Source organism: Capra hircus, chromosome 23, assembly GCF_001704415.2.
Source record: "Capra hircus breed San Clemente chromosome 23, ASM170441v1, whole genome shotgun sequence".
Lineage (NCBI taxonomy): Eukaryota > Metazoa > Chordata > Mammalia > Artiodactyla > Bovidae > Capra > Capra hircus.
Genome location: NC_030830.1, coordinates 31,886,805 through 31,914,184, shown reverse-complemented (window position 1 = coordinate 31,914,184; position 27,380 = coordinate 31,886,805). Strand labels below are relative to the sequence as shown.

The 27,380-nt window shown below is 42.4% G+C and overlaps 1 protein-coding gene across 1 annotated transcript; it reads right to left on the bottom strand.

The window, feature by feature from the left end:
- On the bottom strand, nt 208-27,235 carry ZNF318 (zinc finger protein 318). Its single transcript, XM_018039083.1, has 10 exons — nt 26,670-27,235; nt 24,208-24,359; nt 18,134-18,773; nt 15,496-16,941; nt 13,792-13,891; nt 11,139-11,443; nt 6,475-6,675; nt 5,920-6,019; nt 4,887-5,005; nt 208-4,605 (listed from the first exon to the last, which is right to left on the bottom strand). Exons 1-10 carry the CDS (start codon nt 27,123-27,125, stop codon nt 1,297-1,299), a joined length of 6,828 nt encoding a protein of 2,275 aa, XP_017894572.1. The 5' UTR covers nt 27,126-27,235; the 3' UTR covers nt 208-1,296.

Here is a 27,380-nt window from a genome sequence, read left to right as displayed (position 1 = left end):
ATGCCAAAACCAGACCTCTGCTGCCTTTTCACTACCCATCCAGGAAGCACTGGGGCAGACTATAATGGAACAAAAGTAGCCCTAACAACTGGGGAAAGAAGGTTGGGAGGGGGAGACAGACAACAGGGAAGAGGAAGTTCATTGTTCTAGCTTTCCTATGAAATTCAAATGTGTGTGGTTGCAAAACAAAAAATCCAGAAAGAAACATGAGATTAATGCATTTATTCCAAGTAATTAACACAATAAAAATAAAGTTAAACTTGTCCAAGTCAACTCATAAATCTTTAATCTTTTGAACAAATGTACAACCCAAAGCATCACACTATGGAAGAAAAAATGGGAAAGGGAGAGGTAGAGGGAGGAATACATATAAGTGTGGAATAGAGGAGTACAATCCCAAAACAAGCTTCAGACCCTCTACCTCTTCAGAATAGAAAATGGCTGCTAAATAATTTTGCACAAAGTGTCAGTGGATCACAGCACAATGAACAAAGGCCATTTCAAAACCAAAAGGGACGCAAAAAGCATATCTGCTCCTGGCACCAAGCCATGAATAAGCCTTACCGATTTGTTGTCTTCCAAAAGTGAGCCTGGTAGATTTTCTTCCATGTTTACTGAAGTCATTTTCAAATAGGTTTGTGGATTAGCAGGACCAACTCAAGCAAGGGCAACAGAATGAATGAAGTGTGGGGACTGACATGCCACAAGGAAGTAAACAGTAAACATAAGGGCTACTCACGCTGCATTTCAAACAATGTTAAGGCAGGCCCATCCAAATGGAAAGCCTGAGATGAACAATCCTTCCTTCCTCAGTAGTTTTCCATTTCAGCAGGCTTTCTGGTCTTTCTCCCAGAGATCCATCAGCTGCCCAAGAAATTGGGTGGGAATACAACACAGCAATTGGAGAAGTCAGCTCTGTCTCCCTCCTCCCCCAGAAATGGCAGAGTCAAAGCCAAAATACAATCAAAGCACACTAGGTGGTGAGCCAGATAGACATTTGATTTTAATGACAAAGTTGGAGAAAATAAATTGGCAAAAAAAAAATAATAATAATTAACAGAAAATACTTTTTTTTTTTACAGATATGTATAGAAATTATGATTGATTTGTCTGGTTTCTTAAGGAAAAAAGGAACGGAGGTAAATTTTTTAGCTTCCATGAACATTTACTCTAAGATGCTGACTGCATCTCTTAAGTGTAGGTTCCAGATGAGATCCAACTAGTCCTGGGTCACCTGGGCACCTGATTTCTAGAAGCCAACAGGATTCATCCACAAGGAGCTCTGAACGTGCTTTCTCAGCTGTGAACACTGGATTCTGTGTGGTCCTGGAGGGCATCAACTGCAGCTTCTTGTGCAGCTATTTCCTGAGGGATCATACTGCCTCCGGCTACCTGTTCCCTTGTATGGGACCCTGAAGCCACAGATTTTACCACATTGAAAGGGTTGTCACTATACTCATCTACTTGAGGAACTGCTACTTCCGTGATGGATGCATTCGGTATTTCTAGCTGCAGTGGTCCCATCTCCAAGGAACTACACTCAGGAGGGTCACCTGGCTCAGAGAGAGGAGAACATATCTTCTCTTTTTGAACTCCAGATGTCCGTGTGACAAAATCAACAAGGTCTGGAAGGCAAGGAGATGGCCCAAGGGCTAAAGGATTAATTGTTTCTGATTCCAATCTGAGTGAATCTTGTTTCTCTAATTTAGATGTTTCTTCCATTTCCTCAGGCATCATTCCTCCTGCTAACAGGTCCAGGGCCTGGTGTGTTCCCTCTAGATTCCCCAAGCCAAGGCCAACATTTTCTACAGGAAGTCCAGTTTTCAAAATGTTAGGAGTGATCCTCCCAGTTTTGGGATTAGATGAGTTTTGTTCACCCTCTGCTCCAAAGTTCAGCACCAGGGTTTTGGGAGAATCTAAGGGAAACTCAGAAAAGGATGGTACTGGCTCAAAGCCGGTGAGAGTGGAGGGATTACCTCCTAGAGGCGACGCAGAATTTTCTTCACATACTTTCTGAGACAGGGCAACTGGGGATCTATGTGCTGGGTCTACCCGAGTATTGCAGAAATCAACACCTATATCTCCCAGGCTTCCCAGGGCAGCAAGCTCTTCTACTTTTAAATCTGTAACTTCAAAGTTTTCTAAGGCCTTGCTCTCTATTGTCACTGTTAGTTCTGGATGGACATCTCGAAGCTCCAGAGCTTCTGCTTTTGGTTTCTCTAGGCTCTCCCAGGTTTCTGGCTTCTCGTTCTCATCCCAAACAGTCAGTTTATAGGTCATTTTACCCTGCAAGTCTTTTGATCTTTCTCTCTTCAGTTTGAGGCTTCTATACCTAGAAGTTCTGGAAGCTGATTCTGGTGCTGAATTTTCTAGCCACTCCTCACTATCAGTTGGGACTCCTTGCTTCTGTTCATGGTCTTTCAAGCACATATCTGATCTGTCTGGGGACTGAATAAGCAATCCTGGGGCAGAAATTTTCACATCTTGTGGGTTCTGGAGTAAAGACCTAGCTTCTGACGGAAATGAGTCTATTTTTGCCTTTGTGGAAGAGACAGCTTGCGTCTTCAATTCAGGTACTACTTTACCTTGAGTTTTACTTTCTATTATCAATTTCCTGGACTGTTTAGCCTTTTTGTCAGTCCTATGCGAGTTGGGCTGTTCTACTTCTTCCTCCCACATGCATCTGTTCCCACTGTTCAAATTAGAGTCCTCTACGCTATTGGGTCCAACACTGATATCTGTTCCCTCTCTCACTGTCCTTTCAGAGAGTTTCACTCCTCCTTCTTTTAGTTCAGTGCTTGTCTCTACTTCACTTTTCCCACAATCCTTAGATTGGTAGAGCTCCTGGCTTTGTTGCTTACTAGATTCCACAAGGTGGGTTTCTACCAACTTCTGAGATTTCACAGTATGACACTGTGTATCTGACAGCTCAGAGGCTGGCTCCACACCTGGTGGCCCAGGGTCTCCCAGGTCAAGTTCAATTTTCCTCACTGGAGCTACATCCTTATTAGCATCACTCTGGAAGGAACCAGAAGCCCACTTGGCCAAAGTCTCTGTCTTTGGGGTAATAGTTTCATAAGGCCTGTTTTGGCACAACCTTGTCAGAGGCTGCAGGAAGCCATAGCTGCTGCCTCTGTTTTTTGAATCTACACTTTCTACAGCTGACAGTCTTCCTAGGGACACCAGAGGTTTTGAAACAGGCTTTTCAGAGTTGCTGACCAAAGGAGCAGAGACCAAATTTCTCCCTGAAGGCAACTCCTCTTGGGATACACTGCTGTTCAAAGTAGAAGTGGAAGAGGTATCTGAATTTTCAGCTCTATTTTCCCCGTTGGCCAATGGACCACCACTCAGCTTAGTCTCAGGGGCTCCTTTTCCACCACTACTGTAGAATATGTCATACAGATCCTTAGCATTGGCTGTGGCTAAGCATGAATTTCGCTTTTCCAATTTTTTGGCTTGTTCACTGAACACACTTGAGAGGGGAGGTGGAGGACGCACCAACACAGAGAACAAGGTCTGGTCCCGGTCACTCTCACTCACCCCAGGAGCCGTCTCATCAGAAGGAATGGCAGTAGGCTGCGCTGAGGCCATGATGGCTACCGGTAACACTGGGTTCAAAATGTTAGGACCCAGGAAGCCAGGGATGACAGTGTGAGATACAGCTGGGTTTGATTTCACTGGAGCCAAAACAGCATTTGCTTGGGCAGGAGAGGGGGCAGCTGGATGAGGTATAACTGGAGGTGGTGGAGGTGGCGGTGGAGGTGGAGGTGGAGGAGGTGGTAGCATTTGTTCAGGTATATGTGATGGCTCATTCTTTTCAGCCAGCACCATTTTTTCCTCTGGAGACCCTTTCAAAATCACCTCTTCCCCTCCAAATGCTTTAGAGATGATGTCGGGAGGCAAGAGGAGATCAGCTGAAGACTCTTTAACCACTGGCAGAGGCTTAGCAGTGGTTCCAGAAGACTTGATGGATAGAAAGGTGTTAAGCGGAGCTGGCTTGCTTACTGTGGCTGAACCTGATTTGCGGAGGACTGTGGATGGGATGGGCAGGCTGGGTCGGATCTTAGTCTGGGTTGAAGTTGTCACTACAGGCATCCAAGGACTAGTATGTGCAACAACAGTTTTCCCAGAGAGTTTGATTTTGATAGGCTTTGTCTTCCCAGGATCAGCTTTGCCATCCTCTTTGTCCTTACCACTTTCCACAATCTCTTCTTTGGGAATACTTGGGATCACTAAACTTTTTTCCTCCTCTTTTTCTGGCTTCTTCCAGCTGAATTTCCCGAAAGAGGAAGATATTGGTGGTTCTTTCTTTATTTCTTCTTTTAACTGGAGTTTGATGCTAGGCCTCTTTCTATTTTCAGCCTTTTCAGGGGAGTTTCCACCCTCAGAAAGCTGGTCCTCTAATTCCTCAGACACCCTGTCATCCTCCTTTACTTCCTTCATAATCTTTGCCTGTTTTTCTTTCTTCTCTTCCTTTGGTCTCTCACTGAACTTGCGCTTCAGCTCACTCTGCCGCCGCCTTTCTGTCTCTAGAACCACGGCCAAGCCAGCCTGGCGGTCCAGATTCCGTCGCTCCTCATACAATGGGTTTTCAACCACGTATTTCTAGGGAAGAGAAAAGATAAAGGCTCAGTAACTGGGCAAAATATTTTAAGAGAGAAAATTTGGCCCTACCACTATTAGAACTCATTTAATGAAAATTCTGAGTCACCTTCCTCAAGGATAAATGGTCCTCTCAGGTTAGCATTTCTTACTAGGATTGAGAACTTCCTTGTGGTTATACAGAATTTGAAGTGTTAAGGACTTTTTCTTGCTCTGAGCTTGACAACATCAAAAGGATTACTGCAGAAAGGGGGAAAACTCCATAGGCTACTACAAAGACCAACCTTATATTTCTCATTGTGTTGATAACCCTTCACGTGTTGCTCTCCAGAAATTGGATCCCCCAAAAATTCCTCACAGAGCTGGCAGTAATATCCAGTGATGGGAATCAGAAACTCAGAGCCTGCAAGAAGTGGAACAAAGTCAAGAAAGTAAGTCATTTCTACCCAAGATGACAGCAACCAAAGGAAATCCCACTTCCCTTTTGCAGTGAAATAATTAACAGTATAAAGGACTTTACTCACTTTCAAGTCGGAAGGAGCATTTAAAATCTCAATGGTATGTTCTTCCAACTTAAAGCCTGAACTCAGGACCTCTATCCCTTCTACATTTTGGGAACACTAACTGGTTAATCCCCTAACTGGTTAACTTAGGAGTTTTCTGTGCCAGACTCATTTCTGTTGCTGATTCTCCTCAAATTCCAACTAGCACTAAGTATCTTAGGAGAGTTAAAAAGCCCAGCACCATTTGTATGAGAATCTCTCACGTTAGTATTAATTACTTAGGAATATATCTTTTATAGATATCAAGGATATAGAAGCACTGACTACTTACAAAGGTAAGAAACTGAGAAGTTTAAAGACAAAGACACTTTCTATTTCTCAACTTAGCCCCTAATAACAACTATTCAAAAATATTTTATAGTTCTTAGCGGAAAAGGCAGTCATTCTGCACCTCTTACTGTTCTTTTTCACCTGGATTTCAAATAAGGTTTTGGTGCATAAGTCAGTAGTGAAGAAAGTCATATTTTAGTCCATGTGCTGTCGAAGTGAGCACAAAGAAAGTTTTATTTTTAGAGTGGTATGTGTGTGTTTAACATCTGTTAGATTGTTGGCCATATGGGTAGAGATTGTTCCTGTCTTATAGCTCTCTTTATTTCTTTAGGACCTAGTTGTGCACATGGAATGCAATCTTCCAGCTTTGCTAAAAGTAATGTTTATGTCTCACTCTATGCTGCTTCCTTGCACCTTAGTTCAGGGATACCTCTTCCCTGACTGAATGTAAAGAAACCACAAAAATGGCAGGGAGGAAACTTACCTTTTGCAGGAACAGTTATCTTGTCAGTGCGCTTTACAGCATCTTGCTTGGCTTCATTCTGGGTCTTTGAAGCCCAAGGTCTGTTGTAGGGATCCAGTGTCTATTTGCAAGAGGCAGAGGCGCTCACACACAGCACTAAAATCTCAATGACCCACTTTTCTTTTTCTCCCCAACAACCAGGGGGGACAGAAGCCCCCAGCTGCCCACCCCCACCCACTCTGCCAACTGTTTAAACGGAAATCACCTGTGGAAAAGGTAAACATATGTTAGAGCAAGTACTAGTAATGGATAAAATGAAACAAATAATCAGGTACTCAAGGAATTAAAAGAGGCAGCAGCCTCACTTACACTTGCCATGGTGTTTAGTTACAGGCAGGTCCCCTGGACTGAGCCCTGGGGATGGTGTCTCCTTTGTTGGTACCTCTTGGCTCTTCAGATTGGGGCTCCTGCCCATATGAGAATGTTTCATTTTCCAGCTTTGTAATACAGATGGGGGTATAGGAGTTTGAGGGGAAGGAGGGCAAGAATAGAAATAACAGAGGGCAAGATACCTACCTGTGTGTGCTTCTTATTGTGCATATGGGTGAAGAAGTCAAACATGGTCCCACAGATGGTGTTGCAGTCTTTGCACCAGTGATTGCCAGCATCATAATACTCATAGGCAGCAACGGGCTGATCAGACTGCTTAGCTGGCTGGGGGCTCTCAGCAGGCTTGGGGCTCTTAGTATGGGAATTCTCATTGTTTACCTTTGATTCCTAGAGGGGGAAAAAACCTGTACTAAGAAGGAATTCAAGACAATCTAGATCTGTCTTCCCTCAGAAAAAGCAGGTAGCTACCACAATAACGGAAATAGGACTGTATGATCATATTTCCAGTGCCTAAAGCTGCACAAACTGGGAAAAACCCCATGAGAAATCTGTCTGCAAGACTCAAAGAGAATTAATTTGACTCCAGTGTCATGTCATTATGAAGAATAAATCATAATGACAATATATTTACTTATATATCCGAAAATATCTAGAAGAATACTCAGGATTATGGAAACACTGGCTGCCTCTGGGGAGGGACGTAGAGAACAAGAGTGGATAGGAATCTTCTATAGTATCATCTTTGGTAGATGTTAAATGTGTTACCTATACAACTAAATACATTAGTTAAGTTTATCAACCATGATGACAACTAGAAGGGAAGAGGAAATGGAAAAGGTAATTGACAGATTAAGCAAGTGAACAAAAAAATCAAACCAGATGATAGTGAATTCTCTCATCACAGACACATCCAGTACCGAAAACTAGAGAACAAGGCTGGCATAGATAAAAGGGATAGTCATCTATTTAGGATAACTTACAGGAAATCTGGGTAAAATGTTTCTAACTGCCTAAAATGTCACCATTAGAATTTAACATCTTTCAGTTAACATGAATCCTCTTTTAAAATATATCAACTCTCCAACATTAAGTGATCAATAATAAATAATATGAATTCACTTTTCAGCAAGCTGAGCACAAGGTATTCAGGAAATGAGAATTCTGGATAATACTGGGGACTGAGGCACATACAAAATATAATTCTAGAACACAGAGAAGGTGAGTGTGAAGGAGGTTCCATAGACACGATCAGGGAATGGAGCACCTGGAATACTGGCTGGTGGGGAAAGGAAGACTAAATGGAGAAAGGGAAACAACTGAGATTTCAACGATAACTTTTCCCTTTTACAGTCCTATTCAAGGGTCACTAAAGAGATCATATCCAGCAGGTAAGGGATGGGCATATGCATACACTGCTGGTGAGTGCTAACTGACCACCTTTCCAGAAGATAACTGAGGAACACATATTATATACCTCAAAATTCTTTATACCTTTGACCAAGCAATTCTATTCCATAATATTTATCCTTAGGAAATTAGGTCAAACCACAGGTGATTTAACTGGTTAGATTTGTTATCCATACAACAATAAAAATAAGGTTGCTAAAATGATATTACAGAAGTCTATTTATTGACATGGAAAGATAGTCATGAAATACTACAAGAGCAGATACTTTCGGACTGTGGTGTTGGAGAAGATGCTTCAGAGTCTCCTGGACTGCAAGCAGATCAAGCCAGTCAATTCTCAAGGAAATCAACCCTAAATATTCATTGAAAGGACTGATGCTGTAGTTCCAATATTCTGGTCACGTAATGCAAAGAGTTGACTCACTGGAAAAAGCCCTGTTGCTGGGAAAGATTGAAGACAAAAGGAGAAGTAGGTGGCAGAGAATGAGATGGTTAGATAGCATCACCAACTCAATGGACATGAATGTGAGCAACTATCACCCACTCACTAACTCTGGGAGACAGTGGAAGACAAAAAAGCCTGGCATGCTGTAGTCCATGGGGTTGCAAAGAGTCAACGTGACTTAGCAACTGAACAACAACGAAATAACAAAATAGATTTGAATAGGACTTCCCTGGTGGTACAGTGGATAAGAATCTGCCTGCCAATGTAGGGAACACCAGTTCAATCTCTGGTCTGGGAAGATTCCACATGCTGTGGCGCAACTAAACCCATGCACTGAGCACTCCAGGGTCCGTGAGCCACAACTGCTGAGCCTGTGTGCCCTGGAGACCATGCTCCACAAGAGAAGTCACCATCATGAGAAGCCCATGCATGACAATGAAGAGTAGCCCCCATTTGCCACAACTAGAGAAAACCTGTGCACAACAACAAAGAGCCAGTGCAACCAATTTTTTAAAAAAAACACAAATCTATTAAAAGATGTATTTGAATAATCAATACAGATATGTGACTAGGCACAGAATGTCAAATGTCACTTTATCCAAAAGACTTTCCCTAACTACTCCATATTCCTTAGCCTGTTTTTGACTGAACCATCACCACCACCACCAACTACATAGTTCCCTTTTATACTTCCCATATCTAAACACTGTCTGGCACTTTCTTGGAGACCAAGAAGTATTTATTAAATGAATGAACAGAAGAAGGTAATTTGGAATAATACACACCAACTCATTAGTAACAACTGTGTCTAAGTGAATGGAACTGTGGAAATGTGCGTGTGTTTACTTTTATGAAATGAGCTATTTAAGAGAAAGAAAATCAAACTAACCATGCATTTTAAGAAGAGACAAAGAAGAAAGATCAAAGACAGGTAGGAAACAGAGCTTGCAGAGAGAACATTCCTTATTGTTGAAATGAAAATCGAATTGCAACATATTCTTGTTAACTTCAGAGAACATTCTCTCACTCAAGTCAAGATGATAGTTTATCATGGCGTTGGTGCCTAAACGGAACCCCAAAGAATGTATAAGTCAACTACAAGCTCTTCTCCCATCAAAGGCCCTGAACTCAATGGTCCTGGTATAAAACAGTCCTACCTGGTTGAGAAAGAGAACTCTCCCAGGAAGACATAAAAAAATTAGAGCTTGGCTGACAGAGAATACAGAGTATCTTCTTCTCTAACCCCAATATTAACTGACCATTTACTATGTACTAGACATACTGGATGCCATGGGAAAACACAAAAATAAGTTATACTCTGTTATTCTCAAGAAGCTCTCATTTAGTGCAAGAGACAAGCATGAAATCAGGCATGAGTTTAATCATGCTTTCAGTAAGACAGAATGAAATACATTTTATAAAAGAATAAAGTAATTTATTGTGGGAATGCTAAAAAAGGTCTGACTCAATCACAGTGGAATTCAGGAATTCTTCACAGAGGAGGGGAGTATTCAAGTTGGGCCTTAGTGGATGAGTAGGGTTGGGAGAAAGATTATTCCAGGCTAAGAGGACTATTAATGATTTCCTGAGAGCTATCTATTTGCTATGTGGCAGGCACTGAGCTGTGTACTGGGGACTATATTGGGGAATGAGACAGATACGGTCCCTGATCCCCTGAATCTTAAAATCTAATTGGGGAACACATGGAATAATATAATTACAAGGCCATAAATGCTAAGAAGGAAAATGTAGGTATGAGAGTGTGTATGAGGCAAATTTAACAACCTGGGAAATCAAGAAAGGAAGTCAGGGAAATAATTTAAACTGCGATCTGAGGATGAATTTGAGTTAGAACACAGGATAAGAAAAGTAGTAATTAGTAGGAGGAGAGGACACAAAGACATTAAAGATGATGAAACATTTATGGAATGAAAATGCCAGTAATGAAATTACAGAGAGCAAAAGAAAAATAAGATTTGAAATGAGGCTGAAGAGGTAGGCAAAGTAGTATCATAATCATTGGCTGAATGTGGAGAAAAAATTGAGAGAGTAGCAGTATAAGCAAAAAGTTGAAGGTGGCTTGAACTTGGATGGCAACAGAGATGATGAGATGAATGCAACTGAGATTTACTCTGGATGGAGAACTGGCAGACTCTGTGATCGCATAAAGCAGTTAGGAAGGGGGAGCACTAAGAATGCATTTCCAGTTGTTGGCATAAAAACTGTTGGACAGTAATGTCATTCACTGAGACAGGTAATAAATAGCAGAGGAAGAAAGATTAGAGGGAGGCTGGGCACAATCTTAGTTTAATTTAGAATACATTGATTTTAAGGTGTTTGAGACAATCAAGTGGAAATAGTGAGTAGTCTGTTGGACACTCAGACTTGAACCTTATAAGAATCACCTGAGCTAGAATACAAAACTGCAAGTTGTCAATATCGTATTTCAGCATAGGACTGAATGAAATGACCTAAGGAAAAAGCAGAATTCTGGAGACCTGAGCTAGAACTGAGTCCTAAAGAACTAAAATATTCAAAGATCAGGAAATTAAGCAGAGCAGCTAACATACAAGAAGGAAAAGAAATGTGATGGGACCCAAAGGAAGAAAACAGTTTTTCAGAGACCGTGGTTCCTTGTATCAAATACTGATTTAAGAACTGAAATTTGAGGCTGTTCAACATGGTGGTGACCTTGTTGCTAAACATGAACCAAAACGGCATTTCAAGTTGTGAGAAGACTAGAAGCTGGACTGAAGTGAGTTAGGGTATAAATGCTAGATCCAGAATATGGAGGGCCCAGAATTCTACTTTGGAGGCAATGGGGAACTGCTAAAACTCTGAAGGACAGTACCCCGATCTAAACTATGTTTTACAAAAATAACTAGCAAGAGTAAGAACAGATTGGAAAAGGAAGCTAAGAAAATGGTTAGTTAGAAGACTGCTTTAAGAGCCCATGGAAATAAAAAATACAATAGAAATGGAAAAGTTGAGTTGTTACCTTGCTATTGGAAGAGGAGTTTGAGGATGACGACACTTTTTCTGGGCTCTTGGATTTTTCTGCTTTCCCAGTCTTCTCTGTAGGCTCCCTACTGTCACTTGAAGACTTCTGAGATTTATCAGAAATGTTAATTCCCAAGATTTGAGCCACTTTGTCCAGTTCAGACTGCTTTTTTTCTGCCTCTTCTGCCTCTTGTCGAAGTTCTGCAATGTCCTTCATAATGTTATCCTGAAGCCGACTCACCTCTACTAGGAGTGGATCTTTGTGACCATCCTTCTCCCTTCGTTTCTTACGCAGCATTTCCCCTGAGTAGTCAAATGTCAACAGAAAGAAACACAGGAAAGTTAACAAGTCATTTTTCAGTCATAAATACGAATTCTTAAGACTTTATGCTCACAAAATCTCTCTCCATGAAACATCTAAAAGCAGGTGAGACTTGCCCTCCACATGGGCCAGCTCCTATGAAAGTAAAGATTGAGTGATTACATTATCTCTTAGGTAGGGTTATTAGCTAAAGATCTATGGACAGGTTTCAAAGAGAGACTCCATGTATCCCTAAAAGGGTATATACAAGTTTATGTGCATGTGTCCTCCAAAAAGCTTAATGTATGCTGTAACTGTAACTGTAATACATGAATTCTATAGCTGTCCTCTTCAGAGAACCAAATAATTATTCACATATTTGACTTTATCTGATTTAAGGACCCTTCACCAACACATCCACTGAGTTTTAGATTTTGCCTTAACTTCACCTGATGTTATTTATTTCAAACTTCATAGTCTCATGAATTAATCCTCACAGGATTAATAACTAAGCTTCTCATCCCTAAAAAGTCCAAAGCCAAACAAGAAATTACATCTTCTCCCACTCTCTGCTCTTCTGTTATCACCAAGCTGTAATATTTTATGTTCTTTCCTTAGTGTATATGTGAAATCCTAAAAGCACTGGTGAAGGTGTACTCAACAGAGACGTAACGGAACATCTTTCTGTTGTGGGTGTACACATCTTTTTGTGTACATCCACAAATCAAAATATGATAGGGATACATCAAAAGGACAGAAGACATGTATAAACCTATGGCTGATTTGTGTTGATGTATGGCAGAAACCAATACAATACTGTAAAGCAATTATCATCCAATTAAAAATAACTTTAAAAAAAGGGACACAGGAGCCAACTTTAAAGGGGCTCTCATTGGCCAAATTTGGGGCAATTTGAGCATAAAGATAAATAGTAATAGTAAAATATTATATAAATGGATAAATGGGGGAGGAGGAGTGGGTAGAAAGCTCCTCCTCATAGTAGCTGCTGCTGCTAAGTCGCTTCAGTCATGTCTGACTCTGTGCGACCTCATAGATGGCAGCCCACCAGGCTCCCTTGTCCCTGGGATTCTCCAGGCAAGAACACTGGAGTGGGTTGCCATTTCCTTCTCCAATGCAGGAAAGTGAAAAGTGAAAGTGAAGTCGCTCAGTCGTGCCCAATCCCATGGGCTGTAGCCTACCAGGCTCCTCCGTCCATGGGATTTTCCAGGCAAGAGTACTGGACTGGGGTGTAGAAAGCTAACCAATAGTAAATGGAATGATGAAATTAGAAAATTACTATGTAACAATCGATAACTGATTTGGACAAGAAATCATCAATGAATACTAAAACTAGTGGGCCAAAGTCTGAGGAGCACCTGAGTATTTACACAGTCTCAAAGTATTCCCCCCATAAGATACTTATTAATTGAAAAGGGTAAAATAGTAACCTTACAGTGGAGAAACTTGGCAGACATCATCTTAACCAAATGATCAAAGCTGACATCACCAGTATGGGACAAATCAACACCTGATATGAACTTAGCATCATTTCTGTGATGTTCCTGTGCTAAAATGCACAACATGAATTTAATCATAAGGAAACATCAGACAAATCAAAATTAGAGGACATTCTACAAAACGTGATCTCCTCTCAAGATTTGGGAACTGTTACAGATTAAAGGAGACTAAAACAACATGACAACTGAATGCAATGCATAATCTTTAATTTTCTTTTGCTTCAGGACATCATTGGAACAATTGATAAAATATTAGAAAGATCTGTAGACTAGTATTTTACTGTTAATTTTCTAATTTGGTAAGTGTACTATGGTTATACAAGTGAATTCTTGTAGTCAGAAGACACACACTTGGGACCTTTCTGGCAGTCCAGGAGTTAGAACTCCCCACTTCCATTGCAGGAGACACAGTTGGGGAACTAAGACCCCAATCCCTGGTTGGGGGACTAAGACCCCACATGCTGCATAGGGCAGCCAAAAAATTTTTAAATATTTTAAAAAAGAAGAAGATACACATTTAAGTCTTTAGGACTAAAGGAATACCGTTCTACAACTTACTCTTAGATAGTTCAGGAAAAATTACACCCACACCCACACACACAATTGAGAGAGAAAAACAAATATAGCAAATATGGTAAAATGCTAATAATCATGGAAAACACCTGGGAATTCTTTACACTACTAATGCAACTTTTCTATAAGTCTAATTATATCAAAAATTTTTTGAAAGTGAAGCTTCAATGTCAATGAACCTGTTTGAGAGTCCCCAGAGCTCTTCATTTGGATCTCTTACTAAAGTTACAACAAAAGGGCAGACTAGGAGTGTCTGATACCTTGCTGTTTATGAAGCCGCTCCAACTCAGTTCTAAGATAGTACATCTTCTTCTGGCGAGCTTCACGGTCACTTTTCAGCTTTTCCCTCTCTTCAATAACCTGCAAAATAAAAAATGGTAGCAGACCCTTTAGCCTACAACATCCCCCCTTTTCCATTGTTCTTTCCCAGAAAACCTCATACTAGATAATATCTGAACGCAAGAATACAAACACCTGCACGCAGAGGCTCTGACTTTATAACGAAGATATTTCATTCCAATTCAAGTTCCAGAATAGAATTATCCTTTCCAGAACTCTATTGATTGGAAACTAGTATTTTTGTAGAAGCACTACACTATTAGATAGTAGTTCTGAGTCCAAAAGGAACCATCAAGAAGGGAACAAATATGTGTTGTGGATGAAGCATTGTGTTAGTTGCGTTATATGTATCATCTTATTTAATCATGATATTATCTGTTTCACAGTGAGAAAACTGAGGTTGCAAAAGACTAAGTAACATACCAAAGATCATATAGTAAGATGATTTAAAATCCAGGTATATATGCCCTAAAGCCTCTGATCTTTCAACTATACTACTATCACCTAATAGGAAAAACAAATATGGCTTGTCCATAAGGAACTCAAGTGAAAACCCTGTGTACTGTTAGCCCTGACTTTAGTAATAGGTTCTTGAAGGTAAAGGAAAGGAAAAGTGCTAATCTTCAGAGTATCTCTGCAGTCTTAGGTTTTGTCGTATGGACGTTCTTCTCCTCTTTCCCAAAAGACTTTAAAAAAACAAAAAAAACACAAAACACTCAAGTACAATGGAAAATTAAGAGGTGTTTTTTGTCTTCTCAAGGATTAGCTAAATTTCTTTTAAACTGGAAAAAAATCAGATTAGCCTTCCAATTTCACCTTTTCTATTTTTCTCCTCAGGTCTTACTTTATTAGCAAACCAAATTAACACATATTACAATTTTATGGTCCTTAGGTCATTGTGTTTAACAAAGCGAGTTGTTAGCTATCAAGTACCTTTAAAATCAACAGTATATATTAATTTTTCTATTCAAAATTCTATTCTGTATTTCTCATCTCTATGTAATTTTTACCTACTGCTTTAAAACATCTAAATTATTATATCTTTACCCCAGCCACTGCTTGCTTTCTACAGTCAAGGAACCCAATGAACCTTGACAGTATAAAAACTACTTTAAAAAAGTGTCATAAAATATATTATTCCTGGACTCTAAGTTAAACCAGAACAAACAAAGCTTATTTCTTGGTTTAGTTACCAAGAAACAACTAGTCAATAGTTTTTAAACCCCATAATCACTACAGGAAAAAGATCCAAAACTCACTGGGATAAAACACAGATTTCTTGATTTCTATGGAAATCAGGAAAGGAACCCAATTTTGGTTCCTCACTCTCTGATGAGTCATACTGAAGACTTCAAGGCTCCCAGCTCTACCCATAGTGTCCTAAGGCTGGTAATTGAGATAAGAGAAATAAACTTAGGAAAAAGAAGTTTAGCAATTGCAGTGAGACCTAGGGCCAGACTTTAGGCCAAATGAGAAAACAATCAAAGAAAAAATTATGGTAGTAACAGCAGTCTCTAAAGATTGCCTTGGACCTTGCAAATTTTTAGCTCCCTCTAAAAGACAAATACAAGTTTACATTTTAAAGTAGAAGATGCAGGCACAGGAGGCCCAAAGCTAACACTCACCTTCTGTTTCTGGGAAGCACGGTTCTTCTCATCAGAAATCTTCTCTGGATTATATCTTATGAGTGATGGGATGGACACATGGACAGGCACTTGGGCAGTAGGAAGTGAGCCCAGCACTGACTCCTCATGCTTGGGCTCATCAGGAGTCACAGTGGGGATCACACGGAGGTTGGGACGGCTACGGGTAGCCTGTTTGCTAACTGGCACTGTCCTGTGTGAGTCTGGCAGAGGGTGATTTGAAGGTTGGGAGGCAGGGTACATGGGCCATCTTGAGGCTGCATATGCCATGTAGTGCCTATAGGCATCAAAGGAAGCAGGGGGAATGGCAGGTCCCTGGTAGTTTGGAGGTATCCGAGCTGCAGCAAACTGAGAGGCCCTTGGCACATGGAATTGAGATAAAGAAGCAGGGTGTGGAAGTCTAACTGGGGCAGATGGGGCTGATGGCAACATGCACCTGACTGCAACAGATGACTGAAACCCACTGCCAACCACCTCAGGTCCTGCAATATGACCCATTGGATGGTCAGACTTTAAGAACGGGGGGCTGTTTTTTGTGAGCAAGTAAGGATCCACAGGGGAGACCTGCTGTGGACGGGACCCTTCTGGGGAGTGGGTATTGCTATGGTGCACCTCCCCGCTCTCCAGTCTGTGAGGATCTGCAGAGCGCCGATCAGCTGAGAAACGGCGGTCAATGGAGGAACAGCGGTCTGCAGAAAAGTGCCGGTCAGCAGAGGAACGGCGGTCAGCAGAGGAACCTGACGGCTTTTTGCCATGAAGTCGTTCCTGTGTGCGTGCAGCCAGTTTACTAATCTCGGCTACCCCAATATCCAGCCCTATGGTCTTGAGCAAGTCATGAATCTTGGCATATTCTGGATTGGTCTCTTCCATTGATTCTAGCTTTACAGTTGGAGCTGAAGAGGGTAGGGGGCTTGCCTTCTGCCTCATAACTTCACTTTCAGAGCTCCCAAGGGGCTTTGGTGGAGACTCTGCTTTTAAATCCTCTTCTTCATCCCCATAGAGAAACTTCTCTTCATCCTCAATGTCAGGAAAGCTAAGTCGCCTTTTTTCCTGCGTACCGGTAGAATCTGCTAACATGCTCAGAATGCAGGAGAAACCACTGCCATCCTGGCTAGCTCTCTCGTGAGGAAGCAAGAAGTCTGTGTGTCGCTCTGGTCCCTCAGCCTTCATATCCAATTTTTCCTTGTGGCACAGAAAACTTCCAAACTTCTCTCTGAGGGGACTGTTGTCTTTGGGTATCCCAGGGAGGGGGCCCCATTGGTAGAGGTTGCCCTGAGATTCCTTCAGGGTAGTCTCTACCATAGTTCCCTTGTTGTTTTCAACCTCTGAGGCAAAAGCAGCAATAGCACCACTTAGTGGAAGAGATGAGTGTCCAGAGTAAAGAGGGTGATCCTGGCTGGAGCTGGTACTGCTGGGAAAACTTTCAAGCTGCAAAAATAAACATAACTAAATTAGCCTCTCCACATAGAATCTCAGAAAACTAGTAACTGAGATTAAAATAAATACTTTGTTGTTCTTGAATTAACAGGGCAAAGATACATGTGGATGAAAGGGAGGTCCTTAGCCAGGTTCAATATATGGTTTCCCATTTCTCCAGATGGTTCTGCTGTAGCAAAGGGAAATAGAAAAGAAGGCAGATTGAATCTTAACTTTTGCCCATTTGTTATAGTCTTTAACAAGGAATTTGAATTCAAAAGGACTTTAAGAGATGCCCTAGCTTACTTACTTTCTCTTTTTATGAATCTTCAAAAGAAAAAAACATATAAGCACAGCTACTCTGACTGAAGTACAGTCAGGAAACTCTGATCCCTAACTGATCAGCCTTCCCTTACTTAGCTCCTAAGAGAACAAGTAAAAACAAGCGCTCATGCCTGACCATCTTTCCGTTAAGTGAGGAAAAAATATCAAGGTCCAGAATGGTTAGGTGACTTGTCTAAAAATCACACAGCAAGTTGGTGATAGAGATGGATCCAGAATTAGAATTACCTGATTTCTGGTCTAGTGTTCTACCACTCATACATTTTTTCTTCTCTTTAAAGAGACATGAGGAAAATTCAATCAGCTCCTCCCTTTGCTTTTCAAGCTTCATTTCCAAGAAACCCATACTCAAAGATCCTACAGGACTGGCCAATTTAGAGGGGAAAAAAACCCTTTATATAATAAATACTCTCCAAAACGTCTGTCTAGAAAGCCTGTGTGCTTAGTCAGTCAGTCATGTCTGACTCTTTGCAACCCTATGGACTACAGCCTGCCAGGCTCCTCGGTCCATGGGATTCTCCAGAATACTGGAGTGGGGTTTGCATTCCCTTCTCGAGGGTATCTTCATGACCCAGGGATTAAACTCAGGTCTCCTGCATTGCAGACAGATTCTTCCATGGTCTGAGCCACCAGGAAAGCCCCTTAGGAAGCCTAATACATAACAATAGAAGCCCCCTATTACTGCATCATGAGGCCTACAATTTCCTTTGAGAGTCCTGAAAGGTACAGCTCATAAGCATAACAATGTTGCACCAACATATATTCCAAAGATACCTGAGGGACACAGCCCCCAGGAAAGTAAGTAGGCTTTAAAATATTGAGAGAAACAAGCAAGACACCCTAGAAGAAACGCAGCATAGACCTGCAAGGAAGGCTCCATGTCCACCTCAATCCGCTTTTTCAGAATTGACTTCTTGGGCATCACAGATACTTCCTCAGGCCGATGTAAAGAATATCCTGGCTCCGATGCTGTAAGGACACCTGACAATCCAGGGATGGGACAACCAGTGCCGCCACTATCAACTCCCACCAGCTCCTGACTCAAGCTCCTACTTCGTTCCTCCTCTTCCTCTCGTTTTCGCCGGGCGAGGTCCAGCTCTCGAAACTCAGGGTCTAAAAACCTAGGGCTTGGGCTCCGTCTACGCTGTCGATAGTTGCGAGTCCCTGATGTAAAACTCGGGTGATCACTTCCCATGTTGTGTATCTTCTCTGTGTCATCATAGCGGGGCCGTTTGGCCTCCCGGCTACTTTCCTCAGGTCGTAGAGAGTAGGAGCCTTTGAGTTTGTCTCTATTCCGTTCTGTTCCCCGCAACAGCTCATCATGACAACTGATATGAGGGCTATAATCAGATCGATGCAGGAAAGTTTCTCTTGCTCGGTAGTCCTCATCAAGTTGTCCCAAGAAGGGACTGAGAGGTGCCTCCTCCCGGGAAATATATCGTTCAAGACCTCGAGAGCATTGGGAGCTTCGAGTGAAGACAGAATCATCAGTCAGGTCATCCCTGAGGAAAGAGACAAGCATCACTGAATATAATGGACTTGGAAAGAGCAAGACCAGACAAGGCTAAGAGACTGACATCTGGCAAAGGGGCTATAGAATGCTTAGAACAAAAGACAGTAATCATGAGGTCAGAACAAATCTATGTATATACATGCAACACTTCTCACTTTTCCGAGAGCACAAGCAGCTGCAGCCTCTAACCAATGGAAGAGACTGCTAATCTATCTGGACAGAATTCTTTCTTTAATTAGACTTTGGGGATGCAGAGTCTCATGCAAAGGTCTTGGAGATGTGAAAATACCACTACCAGACTACAAAGAGTCCTGGGTCACATAACTTCACGCTAGCTCTTTGCTACTAAAACTGTGGTCTGAATAAGCAACATCAGTATTTCCCAGGAACTTTTTTCAGAAATGCAGATTCTCAGGTACCACCCTGCATGCCAGGTACAGCCAAAAAATTTTTTAAGGTGTAAAACAAAAACTGTAAAAACAAAATTTGAGTTAGAGCAGGCTAACTTTACCTGTTTATATTGTTAAATTCTACAGAGTATTTCATTTGGAAAAAAAAAGTTTCACTGTGGGAAAAAAAATTTTTTTTTAACCACTGATCTATCCAATTGGCATGATTTTCTTGTAAGTTTTAGAAGGGTCTGCAATTGCTTCGTTTCACTGGATCATATATTAAAAACCATAAAACTCCCTCACAGTCTGTTTTGCTATACTCTTTCCTGCCTTGCCTGAATATCCATAAGCATTTTGTTAATCTTGAGTCCAGAAAAAAAAGTATGTGACGGTTATCTCACTTTATATTTCTATTACAGTGAGATAGGTTTATTATAGAAATAAAAAGGTCTTAGACTTTTAAGGCATGAAGGTAAAAATACAGGATGGAACATCTGTCCTTTCAGCTCAGATCTCTATATCACACACAGTATCCTAATCTTCTGGGGCATTATGGTCACAGAGCTTCTGTTTTTGCCGTTTAGTTGCTAAGTCCTGTCCAATTCTTTGGGACTCCATGGACTACAGCCCTGTCAGACTCCTCTGTCCATGGAATTCTCCAGGCAAGAATACTGAAGTGGGTTGCTTTATCCTTCCCTGGGGGATCCGTCTGACCCAGGGATCAAATCTGCATCTACTGCATTGGCAGGTGGATTCTTTACCACTGAGCCACTGGGTAAGCCCCAGGGAGCTTCTACTGCCCCCTAAAACTTTCTGATTTATATCACAGAAACAAAGATCCCCTAGCACTTTAAGCTTTTCTGGTGGCTCAGTGGTAAAGAATCCACCTGCAATGCAGGAGACTTGGGTTGGATCCCTAGGTTGGGAAGATCACCTGGAGAAGGAAATAGCAACCCTCTCCAGTGCTCCTGTCTGGGAAATCCCATGGCAGAGGAGACTGACAGGCTGCAGTCCATGGGGTCACAAAGAGTTGGACACAACTGAACAACTAAACAAGAATGAAGTACTTTAAGTATACAACTTAGAAAAACTTACACGTCACTCACATTTCAGAGTGAATTACTATCCACAGGATGGTAATTACTCCTGTCTTCTACAGTTTCTAGGAGCTATTTCTGTTTTTGTAAGTTTCGAAAAATGACTTGTTTTTTTTAATAATAGTTGTTTTCCTATGTCTGGGACAAAAGTTAGTAGAACATCAAAGAGCTGCTTTTTCTCATTCACTAGCACAGCCCCTTTTCAGTTTCAGACTGAGGTTACAGCTATAAGTAACTTTATGAAAGACTATAAAGGATAAATTTTATTACCTCTTCTATAAGAATGTCATCTATGGGAATCAAGGTTCCTGTTACTCACCTCCTCCCCAAGAATTTAGGGAAAATTGTGGTCTCAATGTACTATGAAATAATAGGAAAGAATGAGAATGACCAAAGATGATCTCTGAAATCAAACATAAATAGAGTAAAATATTTTACTTTGCAGGTCTGCCAGCCATGAACACATCTTTTTTCAGGGAGGAATGTCCATGAGTTGAGTCACTCCACTGCCAAAACACCATCTATATACATGGTCTCTGATCACGTTAGCATAGGGGAAAATTACAGGCTCTATGGCTAGTAGGCAAGTTCATCCATTGCTCCTAAATTCAGCTTTCTCCACCAAGAGACATACTAGCCTCAAATCTCATCCAACATTAAACATCCAGAAGCTAGAAATAATGAAATGGCTCTCAGAAAGACTCAATCCAAACCTGCAGTCTCCTGCAAAAGGAGGCAAAAAACAATAAAAGAAGGAATAGAAACAGTTAAAAGAATGCGCTAATGTGTAAATACAGGCAGAAATCAGGTTGCCTGTTAGAAGCTCATGTCCTCCTTCCCTAGTTTTCCCAAAGGATGAGAGAGAAACTGACTGCAATAAAAGTGAGTCCTAAAAAGAGCGCCATCTCCTGCAGCTTAGAATAGTTCAGTGACAAACTCTCTCTGAAAGCTTTGGTCAAGTCCAACTCTTTTCTTAAAAAATTGACTGAATGATGTAGGTGATGGGTACCTGGAAGCTCACTGAACTATTCTACTTTTCCTGTGTTTACAAATTCCCTTAAGCAAGTTAAAAAAAACAACACGTGTTCACAAAAGTTTGTACACCAATATTCACAGCAGCATTATTCATAACAGCCAAAAAGTAGAAACAACTAAAATGGTATCCATCCACTCAACACTGGTAACAGATAAACAAAATACATACAATGAAATTATTATCAGCAATTTAAAAAAAATGAAGCAGTGTTATATGTAAAAACATAAATGAATCTTGAAAACATTATGTTACGTGAAAGAAGCCAGTCACAAAAGACCACACATTGTATGATACTATTTATATGAAATGGCCAGAATAAATACAGAAGAAGGTTAATGATAGGCTGGGGGTGGGTAGATGAGACTAAGGATAAGGCAAGAAGAAAAATTCTAAAATTGATCACAGTGGTATATGTACAACTCTATGAATATACTAAAAATCACTGAACTGTACACTCCAAATGGGTGAATTGCATGGTATATGAATTATGGCTAAATAAAAAAGCTGCTAAAAAATGTGTATGGTAAGAAAAAAAGGGTTCTCCAGAGCTCAAACTTCCCATTATTTTCCTGTGCTGATTCCTCAAAATGCCTGAAGAAAGCTGTGGCACTTCTGTCTTTTCCCTAAGGCAAGTAACAGGGAAAAAATCCTACTCCCTACATCAAGGCAAGGAAAAGTCAGGAGATGAGAATACCATGAATGGAATGTATAATGTGCAGAATACTCTGATAAACAAGGGAAATCAACCTCACATCTACACTTATTCAGAAGCTCAGTCTTCACACAACCTATTCACACTTCCTTTACAGGATAAGTTATAGTCCTGCACAGAGAACTGCCATGGTGAGGAGACTGACAACCCTGGCAATCTGGCCGTAACCCAAACCTGGTATAAAATTTAACAGATCAAATACGGGAAGAGAAAGAATACAGGGTCTCAGGAAAAAATAAACACACACCTACATACAAATGATGGAAATGGCCTGTTTCATTAGCTAAAGACTGGACTCACAGGAAGACACTTTGTGAATGCCAACGTTCCTATGGCCTGGTTTTAGCAGACAGTAATTATTGACACAAAGCAGATTGAGCAAGAGTGCTGAGGGCAAAAAAGTCTAAAGAATGGCCTGGAACCTCCTTTTAGAACCTTAATCTCGCTTTCTCTAAAATAAATTTCTCTCTCTGAAACAGGGTTCAAGAAAGAAAATTAATACCTCAAATACAGAGAGGAAATTTTTAACTTTTATAACTTATAAACAGACAATTGTTTACCTGAAGCACACATGCATAACAAAGTTTATGGAAAGGGGAGCTGACACCCTAGAACCAGCAAGAGGAAATGCTACTGACACCCTAGAACCAGCAAGAGGAAATGCTAAAGTCACACCAAAACCTAAGCTCCTAAGGAAGGAAGAGAATCACATCATGCACCACCTACTCCGACTGCCTACTCAATCATCTCCCAAAATAGAAGCAGCTAGAAGGGCATGGGCTGTTGCCTCAATGATATAGTCACATACCTTGAAGCTCTATCTTCAGAAGCTTCAGTGTTATATGACTGTCCTGCCTTGCTTCACTGCACTGAATAGCCACTGAAGCTTTGAAGTAAATATTACCAAAGGGCAGCACTGGTCCTCACACTTCCTGCCCAGCTGTCCCCCACCTGCCTGCCTATATTCTGTGCACTACTTCACGAGAGTCACGGTTTAAAAGAACATTATATTGATTTACTGCTACTGCTAAACATTTGTGAAAACTCCCAATATACTTGGCAGAAACCACTAACAGACATGGTTCTCAGCTCTCAGAAAGAGTGCTTTCCCTGCACTCCCATTCTAGCTCTTTTACTTTTGCAAGGTGAAAAACATGTAATGCATTATTTACTTCCCATACATACCTAAGTTCCTAGTACCTGAGATCTATATTTAACACCCTGTGGAGTATATTTGCCCTTCCTTAGCCCCCAGTGGTTGTAAAGTAATAACTGAAATTAAACATTTTTAAAGATCTCTAACTTTCTATTAATGCCTATATATGTGTGTGTGCGTGCATATACAATTAAACATGAATTTACCTAAACCTTTTCTGAATCTGTATATATTTCAGCCTGGACAAGCTGAAAAATAACACCATTTAAAAAAAGATTTCTAAGGACTTCCCTGATAGTCCAGAGGTTAAAAATCTGCCAGTCAATACAAGGGACACAGGTGTGATCCCTGGTCTGGGAGATTCTGTATGCTGCGGGGCAACTAAGCCAGTGTACCCCAACTACTGAGTCCAAGCTCTAGAGCCTGTGCTGTGTAACAACAGAAGCCACTGCAGTGAGAAGCCCGTGGGTTGCAACTAGAGGAGTCCCTACTCAATGCAACTAGAGAAAGCTTGATTGCAGCAACGAAGACCCAGTGCAGCCATAAGTAAGTAGATTTCCTAGATATCCTATTTTGTTCAGAACTTTCCTTTGCAGAAGGGACCCCACTAGTTCCACTATTTTAGAATCTGTATCATCTCAACTGTTTTTAATTTGGGGGACTGTTTATATTCCCTCAACTTTCTCCTTTCCAGTTGGGGCCAGGATGACCTTTTTTTTTTGGCCATGCCATGCTGCACACAGGATTGTAGTTCCCTGGCCAGGGATTGAACCCATGGCTCCTACAGTGGAAGCACAGAGTCTTAACCACTGGACCACTAGGGAAGTCTTAGATCTTTTAAAGTCTTTTTTTCTACATAATTGTTTCAGCAACAGAGTCTACCCCACTCTTTCCAATGTTATACTTTGTACTGGACATAGTGCATAAACTTCAGTGCTGGCACCACCCTTTCAAATACATCATTCGGAAAACAGCAACATTTCTACCTTCAAGTATTCATATGGCGTGCCCTGCTTCAGATGAAGCCTACCTGTCTGCATCCTCCAGATTTTCCACTGGTGACGCCAGTCGATCACTAAGCCACCTCCGTTCTGGTATGCCAACACAGAAGTGGTCATTGCCAACAGTGATCCGTAAGCTCTGTTCCAAAGAAGAGTCAGATCTCAGACCAGGAGAGCGTCTCTACAAGAGTAAAAGATATTAAGTCAACAGGGTCAAGACATTCCTACACTCCACACAATTAAAGTATTCCCATGCTCCAGCTAAGACCTTGTGCAGCCAAATAAATAATATATTTACATTTTAAATTATAATTTTCTTAGGCATGGGGCCAGAGGAGTGAATTAAGTCTGCTACCAGAATCTTTACATTTCCACTAAAGGAGACAAGCCAAACACAGGTTAAGAAAAAAAAAAAGTATTTCTGATGGCACTGTGAAGTGTTAAAAAGTCATTAAAACATGATAACATGAAAGATTGGGGAAAAGGAGCTACTTCAGATAAGATGGTTAGAAAAGGCATTCTGAGGTGATACCATTTAATCTGGAGCCTGAATGATGAGATATCAGTCTTGCAAAGAACAGATGGAAGATGTTTCAGGCAAAAAGAGCATGCTCTGTAATGAGCTTAGCATGTCTGGGGGAACAGAAAGGTGGCCAGCATGACTGCAGTGAAGTGACACAAAACAGGCAGAAGCCACAGTTAGGAAATCTGGATTTTTATTCTTAGTTTAACAAGCCACAGAAGGGGTTCAAGCAGGGGAATGACATTACTACATACTTCCTCTAGATGCTCACTCTGTTCACATCCTCATCTTCTTCAGGTCTTTATTAAGAAATCACCTTCCAGAAGGCCTTCTCTGGCTACCTTACCAAAAATTGTAACTCCTTTCTGTTTTTTCTCTTAGCACTTAATCATATTTAACATGCCAAGACATTTTACTTTTCATATTATCCAACTCCCCCTGTCAGAATATAAGCTCTACTAGGGCAGGGCTTTTGACTGGTTTGTTCATTATTATATTCCCAGTGCCCAGAACAGCATGGTAAGCGTTAATAAATATTTCTCAAATACATAAAATGGAGGTCTTTAAAAATCGTTTTGATTTCTAGGTATAGAAAAAACTGGATGGTAACAAAAGTGGAGTGTAATGGAGCCTAATGCAATAAACTAAGCAAGAGATAAAGTTTAGATAAGAATAATGGCAGGAAGACAACAGTTTGGAGGATGTATTTTGGAGGTAGAGCTGATAGTTTAGATAGATGAAGTTATCCTTACAGACTGGGAGAAGGGAGATGTTCACTGTTTCTGGCTGAGCAACGGGTGATGTCATTTACTGAGACAAAAGACTGGAGCAAATAGGTTGTGCATTGGAGAAGAAAGGGGAAGTTATGGAAACTCATTGTTTTTTGTTTTCCTTACTTTCTCTGTAGTGATTAACATTCAGACTATCATACTCAGCTAAGAAAATCTTAAAATCTTAATAAGCCTATGACCAGAGTACACAGATATTGTTAGAGATCCACTAAATAAAACAGAAACTTTGTCACTTTTTTAAAAGGATTGGTTAACTAATAATAAAAACAAATACCAAAACACCACATCCTGCCCAGAGGCTCTACTAACGGAGAGATGCATGAAAAGTCAGTATTACCTCTAAACTAACCTTCTTAACCTCATGCTCTGTCCCTTCAGCTTGGAAACGTAACAGTTAAATTCAGGGTATTGGGAACCAGGTAAAGAATTGAATCACACTCCACCACTTCTTACAGGCATCGCCTTAAGTTTTTTAAACCTCTGTGAGTTCCTCAGCTGTTAGATAAGGAGGAACCCACCCCGCCCTCCCCACCCCCCCGAAAGGACGTGAATGTTCACAGGGAAAGTGAAGGGCTGAGCATCATTCCTGCCACACAACTAGGTTAAGTGGAGGCAGCTATTACAACGACTGTAGATACCCACACTCGATTTCGGAGAAGCAGCTCCAACAGAGTACTAACAGTTTACATTCTCTCGGTGTCTACCCTGGGAACTGTTTAAGCCACCCTAAGTCGCCACAAAGACATTTCACCCTTTTCCAGATCCAGGGCGCAGCTCAGTTCTAGCGGGACACACACAAAACCATCCAACTCTAAGGACACCAACTACTGAAAAAGTACCAGGCACACGGCGTGGAGGAGCTTCCCCTCGCCCGGCAAACTTTTTCACACCTCACACAGAGGGAGAGAACCAGTCTATTCCCAGGGAACGCAGCACGGCGTCCCGAGCCGGCTCCCGGCCGCGTCCCGAATCCGTTATTGTGAAATGAAGTTCCCTGGGCTGACCTGGGAAACCCCTGGTTCGGGCGTCGCTGAGGGAGCCCATGGGGATGAAGGGCCTTCCATGTGGGGACCCCGGCCTGGAGGCCTCGGGTCGTCCGGGCGGCGGGCGTTTCTGAAAGCGGGAATTGCGGGAGAGGGGGCTGGAGCACAGAGTCCGGGTGGAGGGGTGGGATTACCCGGCTGCCGCTGTCGCCTGGATGGTCTCCGCGGCCGTCCCTGGCGAAGTCGGCGCGGGACTCCCCTCGGCTGCTCCCTCGGAAGCCGGCCGAGCCCGGCGGGAAGAGTCGTCTGCCCCGCGGCGGCGACGGGGAGCCGCGACGGGCCCGCGGCGGGGATGGGGAGCCGCGACGACCCCGCGGCGGGGACGGCGAGGCCCGGCGGCCGCGGGGCGGAGACGGGGAGCCGCGGCGACCCCGCGGAGGGGACGGAGAGGCCCGGCGGCCGCGGTGCCCTGAGGGAGAGCGGGGCCGGCGAGCCGGCGTCCGCGACGAGGAGGAGCAGGAGGTCGGCGGTGAGGTGCGGCGAGCGGGGCCTGAGGAGGAGCCGGAGCTGCGGCTGGTGCGCGGGTCGCCCCCGCCGCTCTCTTTAGGCCGGTGTGAAGACACGGAGGAGCGGGCGGCGCTGCGGTACATGGCTCTGGAAGCCGCGGCCACGGCGGCAGCGCCGACCTGGGGGCGCCCCGGACGCGGGCCCCCAGCGCGCCGCCGCAGCTGCAACCCGGGCCGCCACGGCCGCCGTGCGCCGCCCCCGCAGCCGGAGCAGCCCCCTCCCCTCAGCCCCGCGCCGCCCCTGGGGCCCGGTCGAGCGCGCCCCCGCGGCCGCGGCTGGCGGTTGGAGGGCGCGAGCACGGGCCCGACACACCCCCCCGCCCTCCGGGGCTCCCCGTT

What these genes read in the sequence shown, in the direction of transcription:
- ZNF318 (XM_018039083.1), bottom strand. Translation starts at nt 27,125, where the DNA reads ATGTACCGCAGCGCCGCCCGCTCCTCCGTGTCTTCACACCGGCCTAAA. An exon ending in CAGGCGACAGCGGCAGCCGG is followed by an intron (nt 24,360 to 26,669) that starts GTAATCCCACCC and finishes TTACTCTTGTAG; the next exon opens with AGACGCTCTCCTGGTCTGAG. An exon ending in AACACAATGAGAAATATAAG is followed by an intron (nt 4,606 to 4,886) that starts GTTGGTCTTTGT and finishes TCTCTTCCCTAG; the next exon opens with AAATACGTGGTTGAAAACCC.